Raw genomic sequence first — 17505 nt, forward strand, 5'->3', positions numbered from 1 at the left:
TTTTTTACTGGAACCGGCATTTTCTTTTGCTACGACCATGTGGCATTTTTACTACTACTGGCACCTCGAGGAGAGATGTATTTTTTAGTGAGCTCGATGCGGGGGCACTGTGTCCGGCGAATCATCGCCACTGGAGCGTGACTGTCGTGCATCGGAGCCGCGAGTGTTCCCACCGGAGCTGCAACCACGGGCACAAGTTGTTGCATCCACGGAGGCGAGAAGCGCAGGAGGCGACGCCGGACGTGGGCAGCAACCGGTGGTGAGTGCGGCTTGCAGCAGCACGGGGCGGCGAAGGAAGGAGTTCCAGGTGAGGGGGTGGCGGCCGACAGCCAGGATAACATCCAAGTGACAGGGGCAGCACCCGCGCTGCGTACGAAGAAGAAGAAGATGATGATGGGAAAGTCAATAAATAGATCGGACGACTGGGGCTCGTTGGATCGGACGGCTGGGGCGCGACCGGTCGAACTGTTGATCAGGCGCGCCGGCGCCCAGCATCTAGAAAACCAGGGCGATGCGTGATCCTTTAGAGTTTCCCAATTGGATCATCAAAAACATTCTCGATGCTTTCTTTTGTAGTACATGATCTCTGTTCTGCTAAATAAATGAAAAGTCAGTGGACACTGGATCTTAAAAAAAAAGTTTGGTCTTGAAATTTATCCGAACCCGTTCAAATCTGATGGATGTTAATCTCCATCAGATTAAAGCAAGAATCGGATAGGCATCTGGTACTAAAAACGAAGAGATAGAATCCATGTCATCCCACGAGCAAGGGTTTTAATTCCATCGTTCGCAAATCTGTCGAACTCTTCCGTTCCCGGTGGGCGGCGAGCTGGCGGCGGATCTCCATCAATTCCTTGGTGTTCTTCAGTCCCCTCCTCTCTTTCTCCTCTAGTAAACCACGCGGAGACGATCCAAGATGGGTGGGTGCTGCTGCTGTTTCCCCTCCAAACCCCCAAGGGAGAACCCAATGCACCCAACCGCAGAGCCGCTCATCCAGCGGAAGCCCAATCACACCCCTCCCTACCATCAAAGGCCCCCGGTGATCACCCATGCTCACAAGGTCGAACTCTCTCTCTTCTTTTGCTCCTTGGATCTGCTTGATGCATCAAGCGTACGACCGTGGTTGCCGGTGACTTCTGATCGTCGTGCGTTGGCTGGTCATATTCTTGCAGGGTATGAACGCTGTCGTGCGCCTGAAGACCGGCTTCGAGCGTTTCAGAACGAATGTGTACAAGTATGTCTTGAAGCCCAAAGAATTGTGTCTTTGTTCAATATGGATTTGTGCTGAATTGACTTTGTTATTCTGTGGTGGCAATTGCCACCTGGCAGCAAGAATCCGAAGCTTTTTGAATCGCTTAAGAAGGATCAGTTCCCCAAGGTATGTGCCATCTGGTTGATACTTGATACATGCATGAATGATAGAAAAACAAACTTTATTGTTCAAAGTGGCCACTGAGTGTTGTCTCCACCGAGCATTCCGTTAGCTCTGCAACTTGTGAAGTTTGTCAGTAAATTTGGAACCTTAACCAAGGATGTATTCGTGAGATATGTTAATATCCCAGTAATTACCTGCCTAGGCTAGCCTTCCAGAATGCGGTAGTGTACATGGAGCTAAACATATTACATAAACCAGGATGATAAGAAACATAGGCTACGAAGGACAATTATTTTAGTTGCTAGAAAACACTGTAGCGATTTCTCATTTTCAAGATTGCTGTTTGGGCCCAGGGTATGGCTGACCTTCATGATTCACTTGCCGGTACCTATGTTTTGGTTGAAGGTTAAATTACATGAAGGGGTGCCTGATGGCAACAACTTACCGTCTCTGGGCAATCAAGCAATTATTACACTTGCGGCAGCTGATGTGCTTCTGATATACATTTGTGCTTGTTGCTGACAACACTCTTAATTCATTCTTACTTGCAGTACATGGTGTTTGCATGTGCTGACTCGCGTGTGTCTCCAACAATAACCCTCGGGCTGAATCCAGGAGAGGCCTTCACTGTTCGAAATATTGCCGGAATGGTTCCTGTCTATCAAAAGGTAAAAAAAAAAGGTTATTCATTATGTACAATGTTTCATTCTATATTATTGTGGACTATTTAGTAACTCTAGCTTGTCTATTTGAGATGTATACTGAGCTGCACTTGCATATTGATTGCAGACAAGGCACTGCAGCGTCGGGTCAGCCATCGAGTTTGCCGTGGTTATCCTCAAGGTTGCTTCTTCCTTCTGGTTTTTAATATCCTTGATACATGAAAGTGTACTTTTATTCAGGAATACAACTGTCTCATACAATTTTGCGGTTAGTTTATTTATGCCAGTGTGGCAAGGTTGGTTGGTAAATTGATAATTAGATAATTAGTCAATCTGGTAATGACTTCGTCATGCCTTGTGCCTTCCATTTTAAAAAGGAGATAGTTTCTGTTTCATGTAGCATCTCTAATTTTCCCTAGATGTGATCCAATAAAATAAAGAATTTTGCCTCTCTCCATGGGTATATGTATGCTCCTCTTTAAGCGAAATAGGCTCTCTTTTCACGGGCATATATCTTGTCAATTGCAAATGTTGTTTAACATTTGTGTTCTGTTGGGTCCAGTCTAGGAAGGTGAAACCGTGAAAGTGATGTGCTCAGAGATGAGAACTCTCCTTAGAGGAAAAAAAATGTTATCTCTCTCGTTAAGGTATAAAAAATGTACGTTCTCTCATAGCAACTCTCGAATCAATGTGTGGCTATAGCCATTCTACCCAGCCATAAGTATCATCAGGACAGTTTATAAATTTAATCATGTGTCAAATGATTCTAATATGGAAAAGTATTGCTTCAGATCATAGTATATCGTTTGGAGTTGGTATGGTCTGTAGAACTCCGTTAGTTATATTGCACTCACTTAAAGTGTCGAAAGGGATACCCTGGATAGTTTGGGCAATCAATAAACTGACATAAACTTGCGCTTACTACCAATTATGGAAATTGGTATATTCTCCATCAAAAGAACTTGATGGACATCCATTTGGCAGGTTGAGTGCATTGTTGTGATTGGTCACAGCCGCTGTGGTGGAATTAGGGAACTACTCTCACTGAAGGATGAAGGGCCTAACACGTAGTAAGTAAATGTTTGCATACTTATTATGTACTGAAAAAAGTCATATATACACAAGGGGTCCAAATAAGGAATTACTGGATGGGCAAGGATGGACCCTATCCTATCCTATCCTATCCTACCCAAACGAGTCTTAAGAGGAGTGAACTAAAACATGGCTTCAGTATTAGTTTGTCCTCTCAGTAAGTTTTATTTGAGCTCACTGTTTGTATCGTTACTTAGCCACTTCATTGAGGACTGGGTGAAGATCGGTATGGAGGCCAAGAAGAAGGTGCAGAGAGAAAACAGGTTGTTGCCTTTCGACGACCAATGCACCGTGCTGGAAAAGGTACGATTGCTTAAAACATCTTCATTTCCTCTTGAGCAGAATAGTGGGCCAATTGTGCACCACTGATTTCCCTCTACTTACGAGCTATCCTTGGGGCACCTTTCATCTTTAGTAGTACTAGTAGTTAACTAACGTTCCATAGTACTAGTTAGATAAGCGCTCATCTTGCATTTCTGAATGGTGTGTATGCAGGAGGCCGTCAATGTGTCGCTTGGAAATTTGAAGACGTATCCGTTCGTCAAGGATAGATTGAGCAAGGGCACACTGAATGTGATTGGTGCCCGCTATGACTTCGTCCGCGGAAGCTTCGAAACGTGGAATGCCTGAAGTCAAGTAGTGCAGAAATGGTTAGCTAGCCAGTCGCAAATATTTGGTCGAAAAAGGCTTAGCTGCATGCATGGCTGTTGCTGTGGTTGCATTCCGTGTGAGTCCTTTGGGTACCGCCTAGATAGATTTTAGTACAGTACAGAAGGAAGGTAAGGCTAGTATTGGATTTGGAGGATGGCGCCTAAGGAGATAATGACCCATGTGTTTTCTAGTGCCTGTCCCTACAATCTTAATGTGAGATATGGCGTGTGTGTGTGTTTTGATGGTTTATATAATCAGGCTACCATTCTCTTTTTCCTCTCTCGATAAACTGCTTTAACACCCAGTGTCAGTTTATACGCTGATGACGCCATAATTGTTTGGTGGGGCGTCTGGTCTGCAAATGAGCTCAGACAAATCATCTGTTGCACCCATCCGCTGTCAGAACATCAATTTACAAGCGGTTCTTAAGGAGGTTTTTTTAAGGAGTCTGCGGGCAAATTAGTAGGCTTCCCCCTTACCTACTTGGGTCGCCTGAAGAAAGTCCACCTCCAGTTCGTGTTTGATCGCATCAGAGCGAAGCTTGCTAGCTGGAAGGGCAGACTGATGAACCACGCAGGGCGTAGAGCAGTGGTGCGTTCTGTCCTCTGCACGATGCCCAATTTCGCTCTCGCAGCAATTCAGGCGCCGGCGGGGTTCTACAGGGACGTAACGTGGACAAAGTTTGCAGGCGATTCCTTTGGGCACAGGAGGGCCACAGTTGACAGGTGGGAAGTGCAAGGTTACGCTGGCAATGGCTGTCCTCGTCAGCGCCAGCAGGCCATGGTTTGGTTATGAACTTCCATGCGATCAGAAGGACAGATAGAGACCTACTATTTGCCGCTGCTACCACCGTGCACATCGGAAACGGCGTTTCTGGGAGTCCAGCTGGATTTGGTTCTTTTGCCGCCCCTCTCCCCCCTCGGGGAGCACATGTAAATTTTGCTAGAGTACTCCCTTCAAGGATAGGATCTATAAAAATAAAAGGTTTACGGTAATTAACTCCATGCGCGCGCGCGTTTGTAATTGGCATGCAGATTTTGCGGCTAAATTCGAGGTGTCTCGCCCCTATAAATTTGTTTCTCTGCCTCCCATTTCCTGCAGGGGCCCATCCCTGACTTCCCTCCATACCCTCCGTTACATTCCCCTAATGCCGCCATCGCACCTCGCCGCCACCGCGGCACAATCCCCGGCCTCATCGCGAGGTCGGCGTCCCCGCCATGGCGGCGCGATGATATCCGCCTCCTGCTGTCGCGCCGCGGCCCTCGCCTCCCTCCTCGCCGCCGCCGCGGCCACCGCGTTCCTCACCTTCTCGCTGCCATTGTCCCCCAGCGTGTCCACCACCAAGCACACGGCAGAATTATTGTCCGCCGCGAGCTCCACGCCGCCGCCACCACATCCAACATTAGCTACGGCGTCACCTCCACCGCCGTCCCCGCCGCCTGCAGAACCAGCTACGTCCGCGGCGAGGCCCCGAAAACGAGAGGTATGTACGTGCCCGCATGCAGGTTGGGGATTCAAAGTAACGGTGTTGTCTATTTTCGTTCTGTGTCGTGGTGATCAGCCGTCGTATTGGAGGATGGCGCCAGAGGAGGCGCTGAGGTACGCCAAGAAGGAGATAATGGCCGCCGAGCCGGTCGTCGCCGACGACCCCGACGACCTGTACGCGCCTCTCTTCAAGAACGTCTCCCAGTTCAAGAGGTACGTACTAGCAGATACATGCTCAGCATTAATAATCTCTACGTTTCCTTAGTATGTATAATTCAGTGAGTGACTAAACGCATCATCAATTTAATTGTAGCGAAATGTGATCATCATCCAGGAGCTACCAACTGATGGAACGGATACTCAAAGTTTACATTTACCAGGACGGTCGGCGGCCCATCTTCCACACCCCTCCCCTCAGCGGCATCTACGCGTCCGAGGGCTGGTTCATGAAGCTCCTCGAGGAGAGCAGGCCGTTCGTCGTCGCCGACGCCGCCAAGGCGCACCTCTTCTACCTGCCCTACAGCTCGCAGAATCTCAGGCTCTCGCTCTACGTGCCGGACTCGCATAACCTGCGCCCCCTGGCCGTCTACCTCAGAGATTTCGTCAAGGGCCTCGCCGCCAAGTACCCCTTCTGGAACCGCACCAGAGGCGCCGACCATTTCCTCGTCGCCTGCCACGATTGGGTAATCAAATGATTCTAACATTTTCGTATCGCAGTACGATTTTACTGGAGTAATTCTGAATTTGCTTGGCAGGGACCATACACGACCACGGCGCACCGCGACCTGTCCAGGAACAGCATCAAGGCGCTGTGCAACGCTGACAGCTCGGAGGGGATCTTCACGCCCGGGAAGGACGTGTCTCTCCCGGAGACGACCATCAGGACGCCCAAGCGGCCGCTCCGGTACCTCGGTGGGCACCCCATCTCCCGGCGGCACATCCTCGCCTTCTTTGCCGGCAACGTGCACGGCAGGGTCAGGCCGGTCCTCCTCCAGCACTGGGGCAAGGGGCAGGACGAGGACATGAGGGTGTACGCTCTCCTCCCCGGCAGGGTGTCCAGGACGATGAACTACATCGAGCACATGAAGAATAGCAGGTTCTGCCTTTGCCCCATGGGGTACGAGGTGAACAGCCCCAGGATCGTGGAGGCCCTGTACTACGAGTGCGTGCCGGTGATCATCGCCGACAACTTCGTCCTCCCCTTCAGCGACGTGTTCGACTGGAGCGCCTTCTCAGTGGTGGTGGCGGAGAAGGACATACCGGACCTCAAGAGGATACTGCAGGGGATCTCGCTCCGGAAGTACGTGGCCATGCACGACTGCGTCAAGCGGCTCCAAAGGCACTTCTTGTGGCACGCCAGGCCCCTCAGGTATGATCTCTTCCACATGATCCTGCACTCCATTTGGCTCAGCAGAGTGAACCATGTTCAACTTGACAACTGAAAAAAGATCATGTCCATGTATTTGTATGGCACTGAGATTTTACATGTAAGATGGCGGTTTTGAATGAAAAAGAAAAATGTGTACATTCAAGTTGTAAGCCTCTGTCACCATTGAGTGCACGGTGACTACTGACAAGTACTCCCTCTGTAAACTAATATAAGATCGTTTAGATCACTAAAAGCTCTTATATTAGTTTACAGAGGGAGTACTCGGGTAGTACAAGTGGAGTAGCACAATGACTATTCTACTTGACAGTGAAAAGCTTAATTAGAGCACTATATGAACCTCTTTACAAGGGATTTCTGACGAGTCAGAGGTCAGGACCGAGAACAACGTACGGTATAAGTCGATCGTATGATTTCTGGCAATATAAAATGCAAAATTTACATGAAGAACGTCGGCAGTTACTCATCCCCAGAGGGAAAGGGATGAGCCGTATCTATCATAATTAGACCATGCTGAAGAGATTAGCCGTGGAGATGAGCGAGCTTGCGGCGAGCGCTATGAAGGCAAGGAAGGACAGCCACACGGAGCTGGTGATCTTCCTGTTGAAGGCGTCCTGGCTGAACCTCGACACCCACAGATTGTTGCGCGACGCGGCAGCCGAGGACGCCGACATGAGGAGATACGCCAGGACCTGCAGCAGAGCCAGGAAGACGATGATGAGGCAAGAAATGGAAGAGCAGCTCGATTGTTGGGCGTGAACGTTTCGCTTGCCTGATCAAGGAACAGGCTGACGTAGTAGCTTGACATGCTCCTGTAAATAAACCTCGCCGCGACCAGACGGCGGATCTCACCAAGCGATTGCGCGATTGAGTAGGCGCAGACGATCACGTTCATCGCCAGGGCGTACCTGACATGACATGCCATTGGGAAGAACAGAGGTTATTTCCCCCCCCCAAGAAGATGAAAGAAGCCAAGAACTCTGCTTGCAAAAGCCAGGATAATGAATTCAGGTTCAGGGACTGCGGTGGTGCTGGAGCGGTTGCTGAGCAATTGCCCAGCTTCGCTTATTTGGACCTATACCAGGGATGCCAAGAGTAATTGGCACGTTCTGTTTTTTTTCATCAACAAATAAAATCCAAGGTGAATTCTGAATTCGAATCAAGGAATGCAGACTGTTTTATCGTGTTGATGTATCGAACTAATTAACCAGAAATTAAAGGGGCCAGATAGTTACTCCAAGGTAACTGCTTCGTTAATTAAAAGGAAGATAAAAAAACTCATTCTAACCGTCAAAACCCGGCCGGACATATCCGAACTAAGTGCAGGGAGGGGGGAAAGAATCATGTACTGTAAGCAGGTGAAATGACTGACCTGTACTGATCGTAGCGATCGAAGTGATCGCCGTCCCAGCCGGACGTCCGGGCGCTGGCCATCACCGCGAAGGACGCCAGGCTGAGCACTGCCGTGGCCAGCCGCAGCGCCACCGACAGTGGCCTCCTCTCCCCGACAGCGGCCACCGCCGCCACGTCGCGAGGCACCGTGTTGGGCGCGCCTCCGTTCTCTGCTGCCGCCATCGTAGTGGCGCGATGGCGGTCGATTCGGGCCTTGCCCAGTTGCAGCGGCGACGTGACGGCTTCCTCGACAGGGTCGAACTGCACCGCGATCCCCGTGGCCGGCGGCTTCCATGCCTCCGTGCGCTTCGGCGTGCTCTGGGCGCTCTTGCTGTTGGTTGTGATTGTGGGAGCCAGGGTTAGAGGCGATGGCGACGTCAGCGACGAAGAGGGCGACGGCGAGGGAGACTTGGCGACGGACCCTTCCGACGGCGTCCGGACGAGGCCGGGCGCGAGGCGGAGCTGCGGGCGGCGGCCCGGCACCGGCGCATGCCCGGCGGCGGCACCGTCATCGCCGTTGCCGGTGGGGGAGTTGGGCGGCAGCAGGCGGTGCGGCGAGGGGAGGCGCACGGGCGAGAGGGCCGGGCTTTTGCTGGCCGCTCTCTCGTTGCCGTTGGTTTCTTGCGACCACGGTGGCGTTTCTTCGCGCGCCTCGTCCAGCGAGGGCGTCGGCGTGTGGTAATCCTCGCCGGGCGTGGAAGGCGACGAATCCGGGCGAGGCGGCGTGTCCGGCAGCGGAACGGGCGGCGGAGGCCTCAGTGGCGGCGGGGCACGGGGGGTCTCAGCCATGTGTGACCGGTGCGCGCGGGCCGTGGCAAAAGGAGGCGGGTCGATGGAAGGATGGTCTCCCGTGTTAAGTATCGGATCGGAGGTTACGTGTTGCCCTCTCGATCGGTTTAGTATATTTGATTTGCTTCCTTCCCTCCTCCTTCTCCCACCTCTTTCCTTCCTTTTGTTTTCTGTTTTCTTTTTCCGACCAGTCCGTTGCCTTTTGCTATTTTGCTGGACCGGTTCCCCCTCTTTCTCCTGAAATTTCGTTCCATTCAGTATCTAATTAGCCTCAGGTGGGCTTTCAAAAAAAAAAAACTCAGATGGAATTTAATTGTTTTGTAGTGAGTAGCAGTGGTTTCATGGTCTAGAGCATCTCCAACAGGCGCCCCATACCTGCTCCGCGCGCTAAAAAATCATTTTTTTCGTGCGCCGGAGACGCTCCAGCAGATGCTGCAAAAGAATTTAATTTTTTCATGAATACGTAAAGCTTACGTATCATTCCATTGATAGAAGAAGTAAAGAGTGAGTATAAGGGGGTAGAACGCATGACACGAGGCGTGAACATGGTGACCAAAGCAGAGGAACATGGGATGCTCAGCCCAAAGAGAAAAAACCACGGCTAAACTACTATCATAATAAGGCGTGAACATGGTGGTATTTAATTGTTTTGTAGCGAGTAGCAGTGGTTTCATGGTTAAGAACATCTCCAACAGGCATCTAAAACCTGCTCCGCGCGCTAGAACCGATCTTTTTGTGCGCCGGAGACACTCCGGCAGATGCTGCAAAATAGTTTGCACGCAAAAGAATTTAAGGCGCGCGCTTAAAAGCGCTATCACACGTTGCAAATGTTGGACGCCGGACCGCGTGTCCTTCATAATTTGCACTACGTGTATTTTTGGGCGTGTGTTTTTGGGCATGTGGAAAATCAATGTTGGCGGCGACGCGCTATAAATGCTACAGTAGCACTGTAAAATTATTTTAGCACTTGATATTTATTTTGTTGGAGATGCTCTTATACTCTACCAACAATTGCAACGCGTTTGGGAAGGGGAATGCGAGTGTAGAGCAGGATCACTGACTCTCCCACCCCCCTACCGACTTGTTGGGAGGGGGCCATGGCAGCCACCGACTGGCTCGCGGCGGAGGCGGGGCCTCCCCCGCTCCTTCTCTCCCTTTCCTACTCTCGCCCCTCCCGATGGTTCCTCCCCAATCGTGATCTCATCATCAGCAGCTGCATCTCGAAGCTCCTTCGTCATGGCCGACGGCCGTTCTGGTCGGGTCTTGGTGGCGCCTCTCCTCCCGTAGTGGCGGGCGTCGGGCGTTGGTACCTGCCTAGCCATGGGCTCTAGAGGATGTCGTTGTTCCAATGGATCTAACAAGGTGTCAATCCATGGACTGGGCCGACCGTCGCCAGGCCGCCTCGTGTGCGGACCTTCGCCATTGCGCACGGATCTGGTTTTGCGGTGCTCAAGTGTGATTTGATTTGGTTGGTCGCTGGCGGGAGGTTGGAGTGCGGGATGTGGTGGAGCGCTGGTCCGGCAGCAGGGCTGCCCGGCTGCGCATCGGTAACCCGTCTCTTGGTGGGAGGCGGGCAAGGTTTGGCCTTTCAGGCTTGCGGCAGCGGCTTCGGTTGATGGGCATGGTGGTGCCCTTGCGACGGGGGCCGTCATGCGGGTGTTGGTGGGTGGTCATGTGGGTGGCCGTGCCCTCACGGTTGTCAGAATCTTGATTCTGAATCGGATTATAGCTCCGATGGTAGGATCACAAATCGTAGAATCTTAACTATCAGAATCGTAAAAATGTAGATTCTACTAACCAATATAATAGAATCAGAGTGTTTAGTTTGAATCATAAAGTCACAGAATCGTACAATAGAATCACGATTCTGACAACCTTTGACCTTACATCCCAACTACGCCGGTCTCCTCGGTTGTCTTGGACCGGGTGAGTGTCGGTCTTCTTGGTGGTCATGGACCGGTTGGGGGTCACGCCTCTGTGAGCAAAGGTCTGTGAGGATGTGCGGTGGCGGCACCTAAGCCTTGGAGAACACCGCTGAGCACCATGCCCGGGGCTGCTCCACCTCAGTGAGGTGTTGCGAGCCCCTGACGAGGAGGATAATGTGTTACGCACCCAGTGTCGTTGAGATAATACTTGAGGCGGGTGCACGTCTTTGGAGGGGGTGACACCCGCTCTACCTTCATAGCAAATCCTTCCCAACGAGAGGCAAGGCTATCCGCCATTTGGCATCGGGACGTTGAGGCCTGGTGCCCGATGTGGCAATCGATCTGGATACCGCGATATATTGACAGGTGATATGTCTCCAACGTATCTACTTTTTCTAATGCTTTTCCTCCTGTTTTGGACTCTAATTTGCATGATTTGAATGAAACTAACCCTGGACTGACATTGTTTTCAATAGAACTACCATGGTGTTGTTTTGTGCAGAAATAAAAATTCTCGGAATGGAACGAAACTTTGCGAGGAATTTTTATATAATAAAAGAGAATTTCTGGAGCCAAGACCTGCCGAAGGGGGGCACCTGGGTGGGCACAACCCACCAGGGCGCGCCCCCCTCACCAGGTTCGCCTAGGTGGGTTGTCCCTGTTGGGGAACGTAGTAATTTCAAAAAAATTCATATGCACACGCAAGATCATGGTAATGCATAGCAACGAGAGGGGAGAGTGTGATCTACGTACCCTTGTAGACCGACAGCGGAAGCGTTAGCACAACGCGGTTGATGTAGTCGTACGTCTTCACGGCCCGACCGATCAAGCACCGAAACTACGGCACCTCCGAGTTCTAGAACACGTTCAGCTCGATGACGATCCCCGGACTCTGATCCAGCAAAGTGTCAGGGAAGAGTTCTGTCAGCACGACGGCGTGGTGACGATCTTGATGTACTACCGTCGCAGGGCTTCGCCTAAGCACCGCTACAATATTATCGAGGATTATGGTGGAAGGGGGCACCGCACACGGCTAAGAATATGATCACGTCGATCAACTTGTGTCTAGAGGTGCCCCCTGCCCCCGTATATAAAGGAGCAAGGGAGGAGGAGGCCGGCCCTAGGAGGGGGCGCGCCAAATGTGGAGTCCTACTAGGACTCCCTAGTCCTAGTAGGATTCCACCTCCCATATGGAATAGGAAAAGAGGAAGGGAAAAGGAGAAGGAAGGAAGGGGGCGCCCCCCTTCCCTAGTCCAATTCGGACCAGACCAAGGGGAGGGGTGCGACCACCCTTGAGGCCCTTTTTCTTCTTTCCCGTATGGCCCAATAAGGCCCAATACGTATTCCCGTAACTTTCCGGTACTCCAAAAATATCCGAATCACTCGGAACCTTTCCGATGTCCGAATATAGTCGTCCAATATATTGATCTTTACGTCTCGACCATTTCGAGACTCCTTGTCATGTCCCCGATCTCATCCGGGACTCCGAACTCCTTCGGTACATCAAAACTCATAAACTCATAATATAACTGTCATTGAAACCTTAAGCGTGCGGACCCTACGGGTTCGAGAACAATGTAGACATGACCGAGACACGTCTCCAGTCAATAACCAATAGCGGAACCTGGATGCTCATATTGGCTCCCACATATTCTACGAAGATCTTTATCGGTCAGACCGCATAACAACATACGTTGTTCCCTTTGTCATCGGTATGTTACTTGCCCGAGATTCGATCGTCGGTATCTTAATACCTAGTTCAATCTCGTTACCGGCAAGTCTCTTTACTCGTTCCTTAATACATCATCTCACAACTAACTCATTAGTTGCAATACTTGCAAGGCTTATGTGATGTGCATTACCGAGAGGGCCCAGAGATACCTCTCCGACAATCGAAGTGACAAATCCTAATCTCGAAATACGCCAACCCAACATGTACCTTTGGAGACACCTGTAGAGCTCCTTTATAATCACCCAGTTACGTTATGACGTTTGGTAGCACACAAAGTGTTCCTCCGGCAAATGGGAGTTGCATAATCTCATAGTCATAGGAACATGTATAAGTCATGAAGAAAGCAATAGCAACATACTAAACGATCGGGTGCTAAGCTAATGGAATGGGTCATGTCAATCACATCATTCTCCTAATGATGTGATCCCATTAATCAAATAACAACTCTTTTGTTTATGGTTAGGAAACATAACCATCTTCGATTAACGAGCTAGTCAAGTAGAGGCATACTAGTGACACTCTATTTGTCTATGTATTCACACATGTATTATGTTTCCGGTTAATACAATTCTAGCATGAATAATAAACATTTATCATGATATAAGGAAATAAATAATAACTTTATTATTGCCTCCAGGGCATATTTCCTTCAGTCTCCCACTTGCACTAGAGTCAATAATCTAGTTCACATCGCCATGTGATTCAACACTAAGAGTTCACATCACCATGTGATTAACACCCATAGTTCACATCATCATGTGACCTATACCCAAAGGGTTTACTAGAGTCAATAATCTAGTTCACATCATTTATGTGATTAACACCCAAAGAGTACTAAGGTGTGATCATGTTTTGCTTATGAGATAATTTTAGTCAACGGGTCTGTCACATACAGATCCGTAAGTATTTTGCGAATTCTATGTCTACAATGCTCTGCACAGAGCTACTCTAGCTAATTGCTCCCACTTTCAATATGTATCTAGATCGAGACTTAGAGTCATCCAGATCTGTGTCAAAACTTGCATCGACGTAACTTTTTACGACGAACCTTTTGTCACCTCCATAATCGAGAAATATTTCCTTATTCCACTAAGGATAATTTTGACCAACGTCCAGTGATCTACTCTTAGATCACTATTGTACTCCCTTGCTTAACACAGTGTAGGGTATACAATTGATCTGGTACACATCATGGCATACTTTATAGAACCTATGGCTGAGGCATAGGGAATGACTTTCATTCTCTTTCTATCTTCTGCCGTGGTCGGGCTTTGAGTCTTACTCAATTTCATACCTTGTAACACAGCCAAGAACTCTTTCTTTGACTGTTCCTTTTTTGAACTACTTCAAAATATTGTCAAGGTATGTACCCATTGAAAAAACTTATCACACGTCTTGATCTATCTCTATAGATTTTGATGCTTAATATGTAAGCAGCTTCACCGAGGTCTTTCTTTGAAAAACTTCTTTAAAAACACTCCTTTATGCTTTGCAGAATAATTCTACATTATTTCCGATCAACAATATGTCATTCACATATACTTATCAGAAATGCTGTAGTGCTCCCACTCACTTTCTTGTAAATACAGGCTTCACCGCAAGTCTGTATAAAACTATATGCTTTGATCATACTATCAAAGCGTTTATTCCAACTCCGAGAGGCTTGCACCAGTCCATAAATGGATCGCTGGAGCTTGCACACTTTGTTAGCTCCTTCTGGATCGACAAAACCTTCCGGCTGCATCATATACAACTCTTCTTCCAGAAATCCATTCAGGAATGCAGTTTTGACATCCATTTGCTGGATTTCATAAAATGCGGCAATTGCTAACATGATTTGGACAGACTTAAGCATAGATACGAGTGAGAAACTCTCATCATAGTCAACACCTTGAACTTGTCGAAAACCTTTTTGCGACAATTCTAGCTTTGTAGATAGTAACACTACTATCAGCGTCCGTATTCCTCATGAAGATCCATTTAATCTCAATGGCTTGCCGATCATTGGGCAAGTCAATCAAAGTCCATACTTTGTTCTCATACATGGATCTCATCTCAGATTTCATGGCCTCAAGCCATTTCGCGGAATCTAGGCTCATCATTGCTTCCTCATAGTTCACAAGTTCGTCATGGTCTAGTAACATGACTTCCAGAACAGGATTACCGTACCAATTTGGTGCGGATCTCACTCTGGTTTACCTACGAGATTCGGTATTAACTTGATCTGAAGTTACATGATCATCATCATTAGTCTTCCTCACTAATTGGCGTAGTAGTCACAGGAACAGATTTCTTGTGATGAACTACTTTTTAATAAGGGAGAAGGTACAATTACCTTATCAAGTTCTACTTTCCTCCCATTCACTTCTTTCAAGAGAAACTCCTTCTCTAGAAAGGATCCATTCTTAGCAACGAATGTCTTGCCTTCGGATCTGTGATAGAAGGTGTACCCAATAGTCTCCTTTGGGTATCCTATGAAGACATATTTCTCCGATTTGGGTTTGAGCTTATCAAGATGAAACTTTTTCATATAAGCATCAGAATCCCAAACTTTAAGAAACGACAACTTTGGTTTCTTGCCAAACCACAGTTCAGATTGTGTCGACTCAACGGACTTAGATGGTGCCCTTTTAAACGTGAATGCAGCTGTCTTTAATGCATAACCCCAAAACGATAGTGGTAGATCGGTAAGAGACATCATAGATCGCGCCATATCTAATAAAGTACGGTTATGATGTTCGGACACACCATTATGCTGTGGTGTTCCAGGTGGCGTGAGTAGTGAAACTATTTCACATTGTTTTAACTGAAGGCCAGACTCGTAACTCAAATATTTTACCTCTGCGATCATATCGTAGAAACTTTTATTTTCTTGTTACGATGATTCTCCACTTCACTCTGAAATTCTTTGAACTTTTCAAATATTTTAGACTTGTGTTTCATTAAGTAGATATACCCATATCTGCTCAAATCATCTGTGAAGGTCAGAAAATAATGATACCCGCCACTAGCCTTAACACTCATCGGATCTCATACATCAGTATGTATTATTTCCAATAAGTCAGTTGCTCGCTCCATAGTTCCGGAGAACGGCGTTTTAGTCATCTTGCCCATGAGGCATGGTTCGCAAGCATCAACTGATTCATAATCAAGTGATTCTAAAAACCCATTAGCATGGAGTTTCTTCATGCGCTTTACACCAATATGACCTAAACGGCAGTGCCACAAATAAGTTGCACTATCATTATTAACTTTTCATCTTTTGGTTTCAATATTATGATTATGTGTATCACTACGATCGAGATCCAATGAACTATTTTCATTGGGTGTGTAACCATATAAGGTTTTATTCACGTAAACAGAACAACAATTTATTCTCTTACTTAAATGAATAACCGTATTACAATAAACATGATCAAATCATATTCATGCTCAACGCAAACACCAAATAACACTTATTCAGGTTCAACACTAATCCCGAAAGTATAGGGAGTGTGCGATGATGATCATATCAATCTTGGAACCACTTCCAACACACATCGTCACTTCACCCTTAACTAGTCTCTGTTTATTCTGCAACTCCCGTTTCGAGTTACTAATCTTAGCAACTGAACTAGTATCAAATACTGAGGGGTTTCTATAAACACTAGTAAAGTACACATCAATAACATGTATATCAAATATACTTATGTTCACTTTGCAATCCTTCTTATCTGCCAATCACTTGGGGTAAGTTCCGCTTCCAGTGACCAGTCCCTTTGCAGTAGAAACACTTAGTCTCAGGCTTAGGACCAGACTTGGGCTTCTTCACTTGAGCAGCAACTTGCTTGCTGTTCTTCTTGAAGTTCCCCTTCTTCCCTCTGCCCTTTTCTTGAAACTAGTGGTCTTGTTCAACACTTGATGTTTTTCTCGATTTCTACCTTCGTCAATTTCCGCATTACGAAGAGCTTGGGAATTGTTTCCGTTATCCCTTGCATATCATAGTTCATCACGAAGTTCTACTAACTTGGTGATGGTGACTAGAGAATTCTGTCAATCACTATCTTATCTGGAAGATTAGCTCCCACTTGATTCAAGCGATTGTAGTACTCAGACAATCTGAGCACATGCTCACTAGTTGAGCGATTCTCCTCCATCTTTTAGCTATAGAACTTGTTGGAGGCTTCATATCTCTCAACTCGGGTATTTGTTTGAAATTTTAACTTCAACCCCTGGAACATCTCATATGCTCCATGATGTTCAAAACGTCTTTGAAGTCCCGATTCTAAGCCATTAAGCATGGTGCACTAAACTATCAAGTAGTCATCATATTGAGCTAGCCAAACGTTCATAATGTCTGCATCTGCTCCTGCAATAGGTCCGTCACCTAGCGGTGCATCAAGGACATAATTCTTCTGTGCAGCAATGAGGATAAACCTCAGATCACGGATCCAATCCGCATCATTGCTACTAACATCTTTCAACACAATTTTCTCTAGGAACATATCAAAATAAACACAGGGAAGCAACAACGCGAGCTATTGATCTACAACATAATTTGCAAAATACGACTAGGACTAAGTTCATGATAAATTTAAGTTCAATTAATCATATTACTTAAGAACTCCCACTTAGATAGACATCCCTCTAATCCTCTAAGTGATTACGTGATCCAAATCAACTAAACCATGTCCGATCATCACGTGAGATGGAGTAGTTTCATTGGTGAACATCGCTATGTTGATCATATCTGCTATATGATTCACGCTCGACCTTTCGGTCTCCGTGTTCCGAGGCCATATCTGTATATGCTTGGCTCGTCAAGTATAACCTGAGTATTCTGCGTGTGCAACTGTTTTGCACCCGTTGTATTTGAACGTAGAGCCCATCACACCCGATCATCACGTGGTGTCTCAACACGAAGAACTTTCGCAACGGTGCATACTCAGGGAGAACACTTCTTGATAATTAGTGAGAGATCATCTTATAATGCTACCGTCAATCAAAGCAAGATAAGATGCATAAAAGATAAACAT

The 17505-nt window shown here is 47.6% G+C and overlaps 3 protein-coding genes across 4 annotated transcripts; 2 read left to right on the top strand and 1 right to left on the bottom strand.

Annotated features, from left to right (window-relative positions):
- Nucleotides 1-563: 563 nt before the first annotated feature.
- LOC125544222 (carbonic anhydrase, chloroplastic) lies at nt 564-4052 on the top strand. The gene is made up of 8 exons (XM_048707834.2): nt 564-1060; nt 1173-1234; nt 1330-1378; nt 1927-2043; nt 2165-2218; nt 3022-3107; nt 3327-3432; nt 3625-4052. Exons 1-8 carry the CDS (start codon nt 917-919, stop codon nt 3757-3759), a joined length of 753 nt encoding a protein of 250 aa, XP_048563791.1. The 5' UTR covers nt 564-916; the 3' UTR covers nt 3760-4052.
- Nucleotides 4053-4863: 811 nt separating this feature from the next.
- LOC125544223 (putative glycosyltransferase At5g03795) lies at nt 4864-6790 on the top strand. Of its 2 annotated transcripts, XM_087547292.1 has the most exons (4): nt 4864-5263; nt 5342-5478; nt 5600-5948; nt 6021-6790. In XM_087547292.1, the coding sequence occupies exons 1-4, from the start codon at nt 4928-4930 to the stop codon at nt 6705-6707; spliced, it is 1509 nt and encodes a 502-aa protein (XP_087403418.1). In that variant the 5' UTR covers nt 4864-4927; the 3' UTR covers nt 6708-6790. The 2 variants fall into 2 exon arrangements, with proteins under 2 accessions (XP_087403418.1, XP_087403417.1); XM_087547291.1 differs by having other exon boundaries at nt 4864-5478.
- A 159-nt stretch (nt 6791-6949) lies between these two features.
- LOC147979962 (CASP-like protein 4U1) lies at nt 6950-8872 on the bottom strand. Its single transcript, XM_087547298.1, has 3 exons — nt 8025-8872; nt 7425-7560; nt 6950-7344 (listed from the first exon to the last, which is right to left on the bottom strand). The coding sequence occupies exons 1-3, from the start codon at nt 8831-8833 to the stop codon at nt 7156-7158; spliced, it is 1134 nt and encodes a 377-aa protein (XP_087403424.1). The 5' UTR covers nt 8834-8872; the 3' UTR covers nt 6950-7155.
- Nucleotides 8873-17505: the final 8633 nt, after the last annotated feature.

This window comes from Triticum urartu, chromosome 3A, assembly GCF_056163025.1.
Source record: "Triticum urartu cultivar PI428250 chromosome 3A, HENAU_Tu73, whole genome shotgun sequence".
Lineage (NCBI taxonomy): Eukaryota > Viridiplantae > Streptophyta > Magnoliopsida > Poales > Poaceae > Triticum > Triticum urartu.

Excerpts from the sequence above, each read along its gene's own strand:
- LOC125544222 (XM_048707834.2), top strand. The coding sequence starts at position 917 with ATGGGTGGGTGCTGCTGCTGTTTCCCCTCCAAACCCCCAAGGGAGAAC. Across the intron at positions 2,219-3,021 it reads TTGCCGTGGTTATCCTCAAG|GTTGAGTGCATTGTTGTGAT; the intron begins GTTGCTTCTTCC and ends TCCATTTGGCAG. Across the intron at positions 3,433-3,624 it reads AATGCACCGTGCTGGAAAAG|GAGGCCGTCAATGTGTCGCT; the intron begins GTACGATTGCTT and ends GTGTGTATGCAG.
- LOC125544223 (XM_087547291.1), top strand. The coding sequence starts at position 4,928 with ATGCCGCCATCGCACCTCGCCGCCACCGCGGCACAATCCCCGGCCTCA. Across the intron at positions 5,479-5,599 it reads AACGTCTCCCAGTTCAAGAG|GAGCTACCAACTGATGGAAC; the intron begins GTACGTACTAGC and ends ATCATCATCCAG. Across the intron at positions 5,949-6,020 it reads TCGTCGCCTGCCACGATTGG|GGACCATACACGACCACGGC; the intron begins GTAATCAAATGA and ends TTTGCTTGGCAG.
- LOC147979962 (XM_087547298.1), bottom strand. The coding sequence starts at position 8,833 with ATGGCTGAGACCCCCCGTGCCCCGCCGCCACTGAGGCCTCCGCCGCCC. Across the intron at positions 7,561-8,024 it reads GATCGCTACGATCAGTACAG|GTACGCCCTGGCGATGAACG; the intron begins GTCAGTCATTTC and ends ATGTCATGTCAG. Across the intron at positions 7,345-7,424 it reads TCAGCCTGTTCCTTGATCAG|GTCCTGGCGTATCTCCTCAT; the intron begins GCAAGCGAAACG and ends GCTCTGCTGCAG.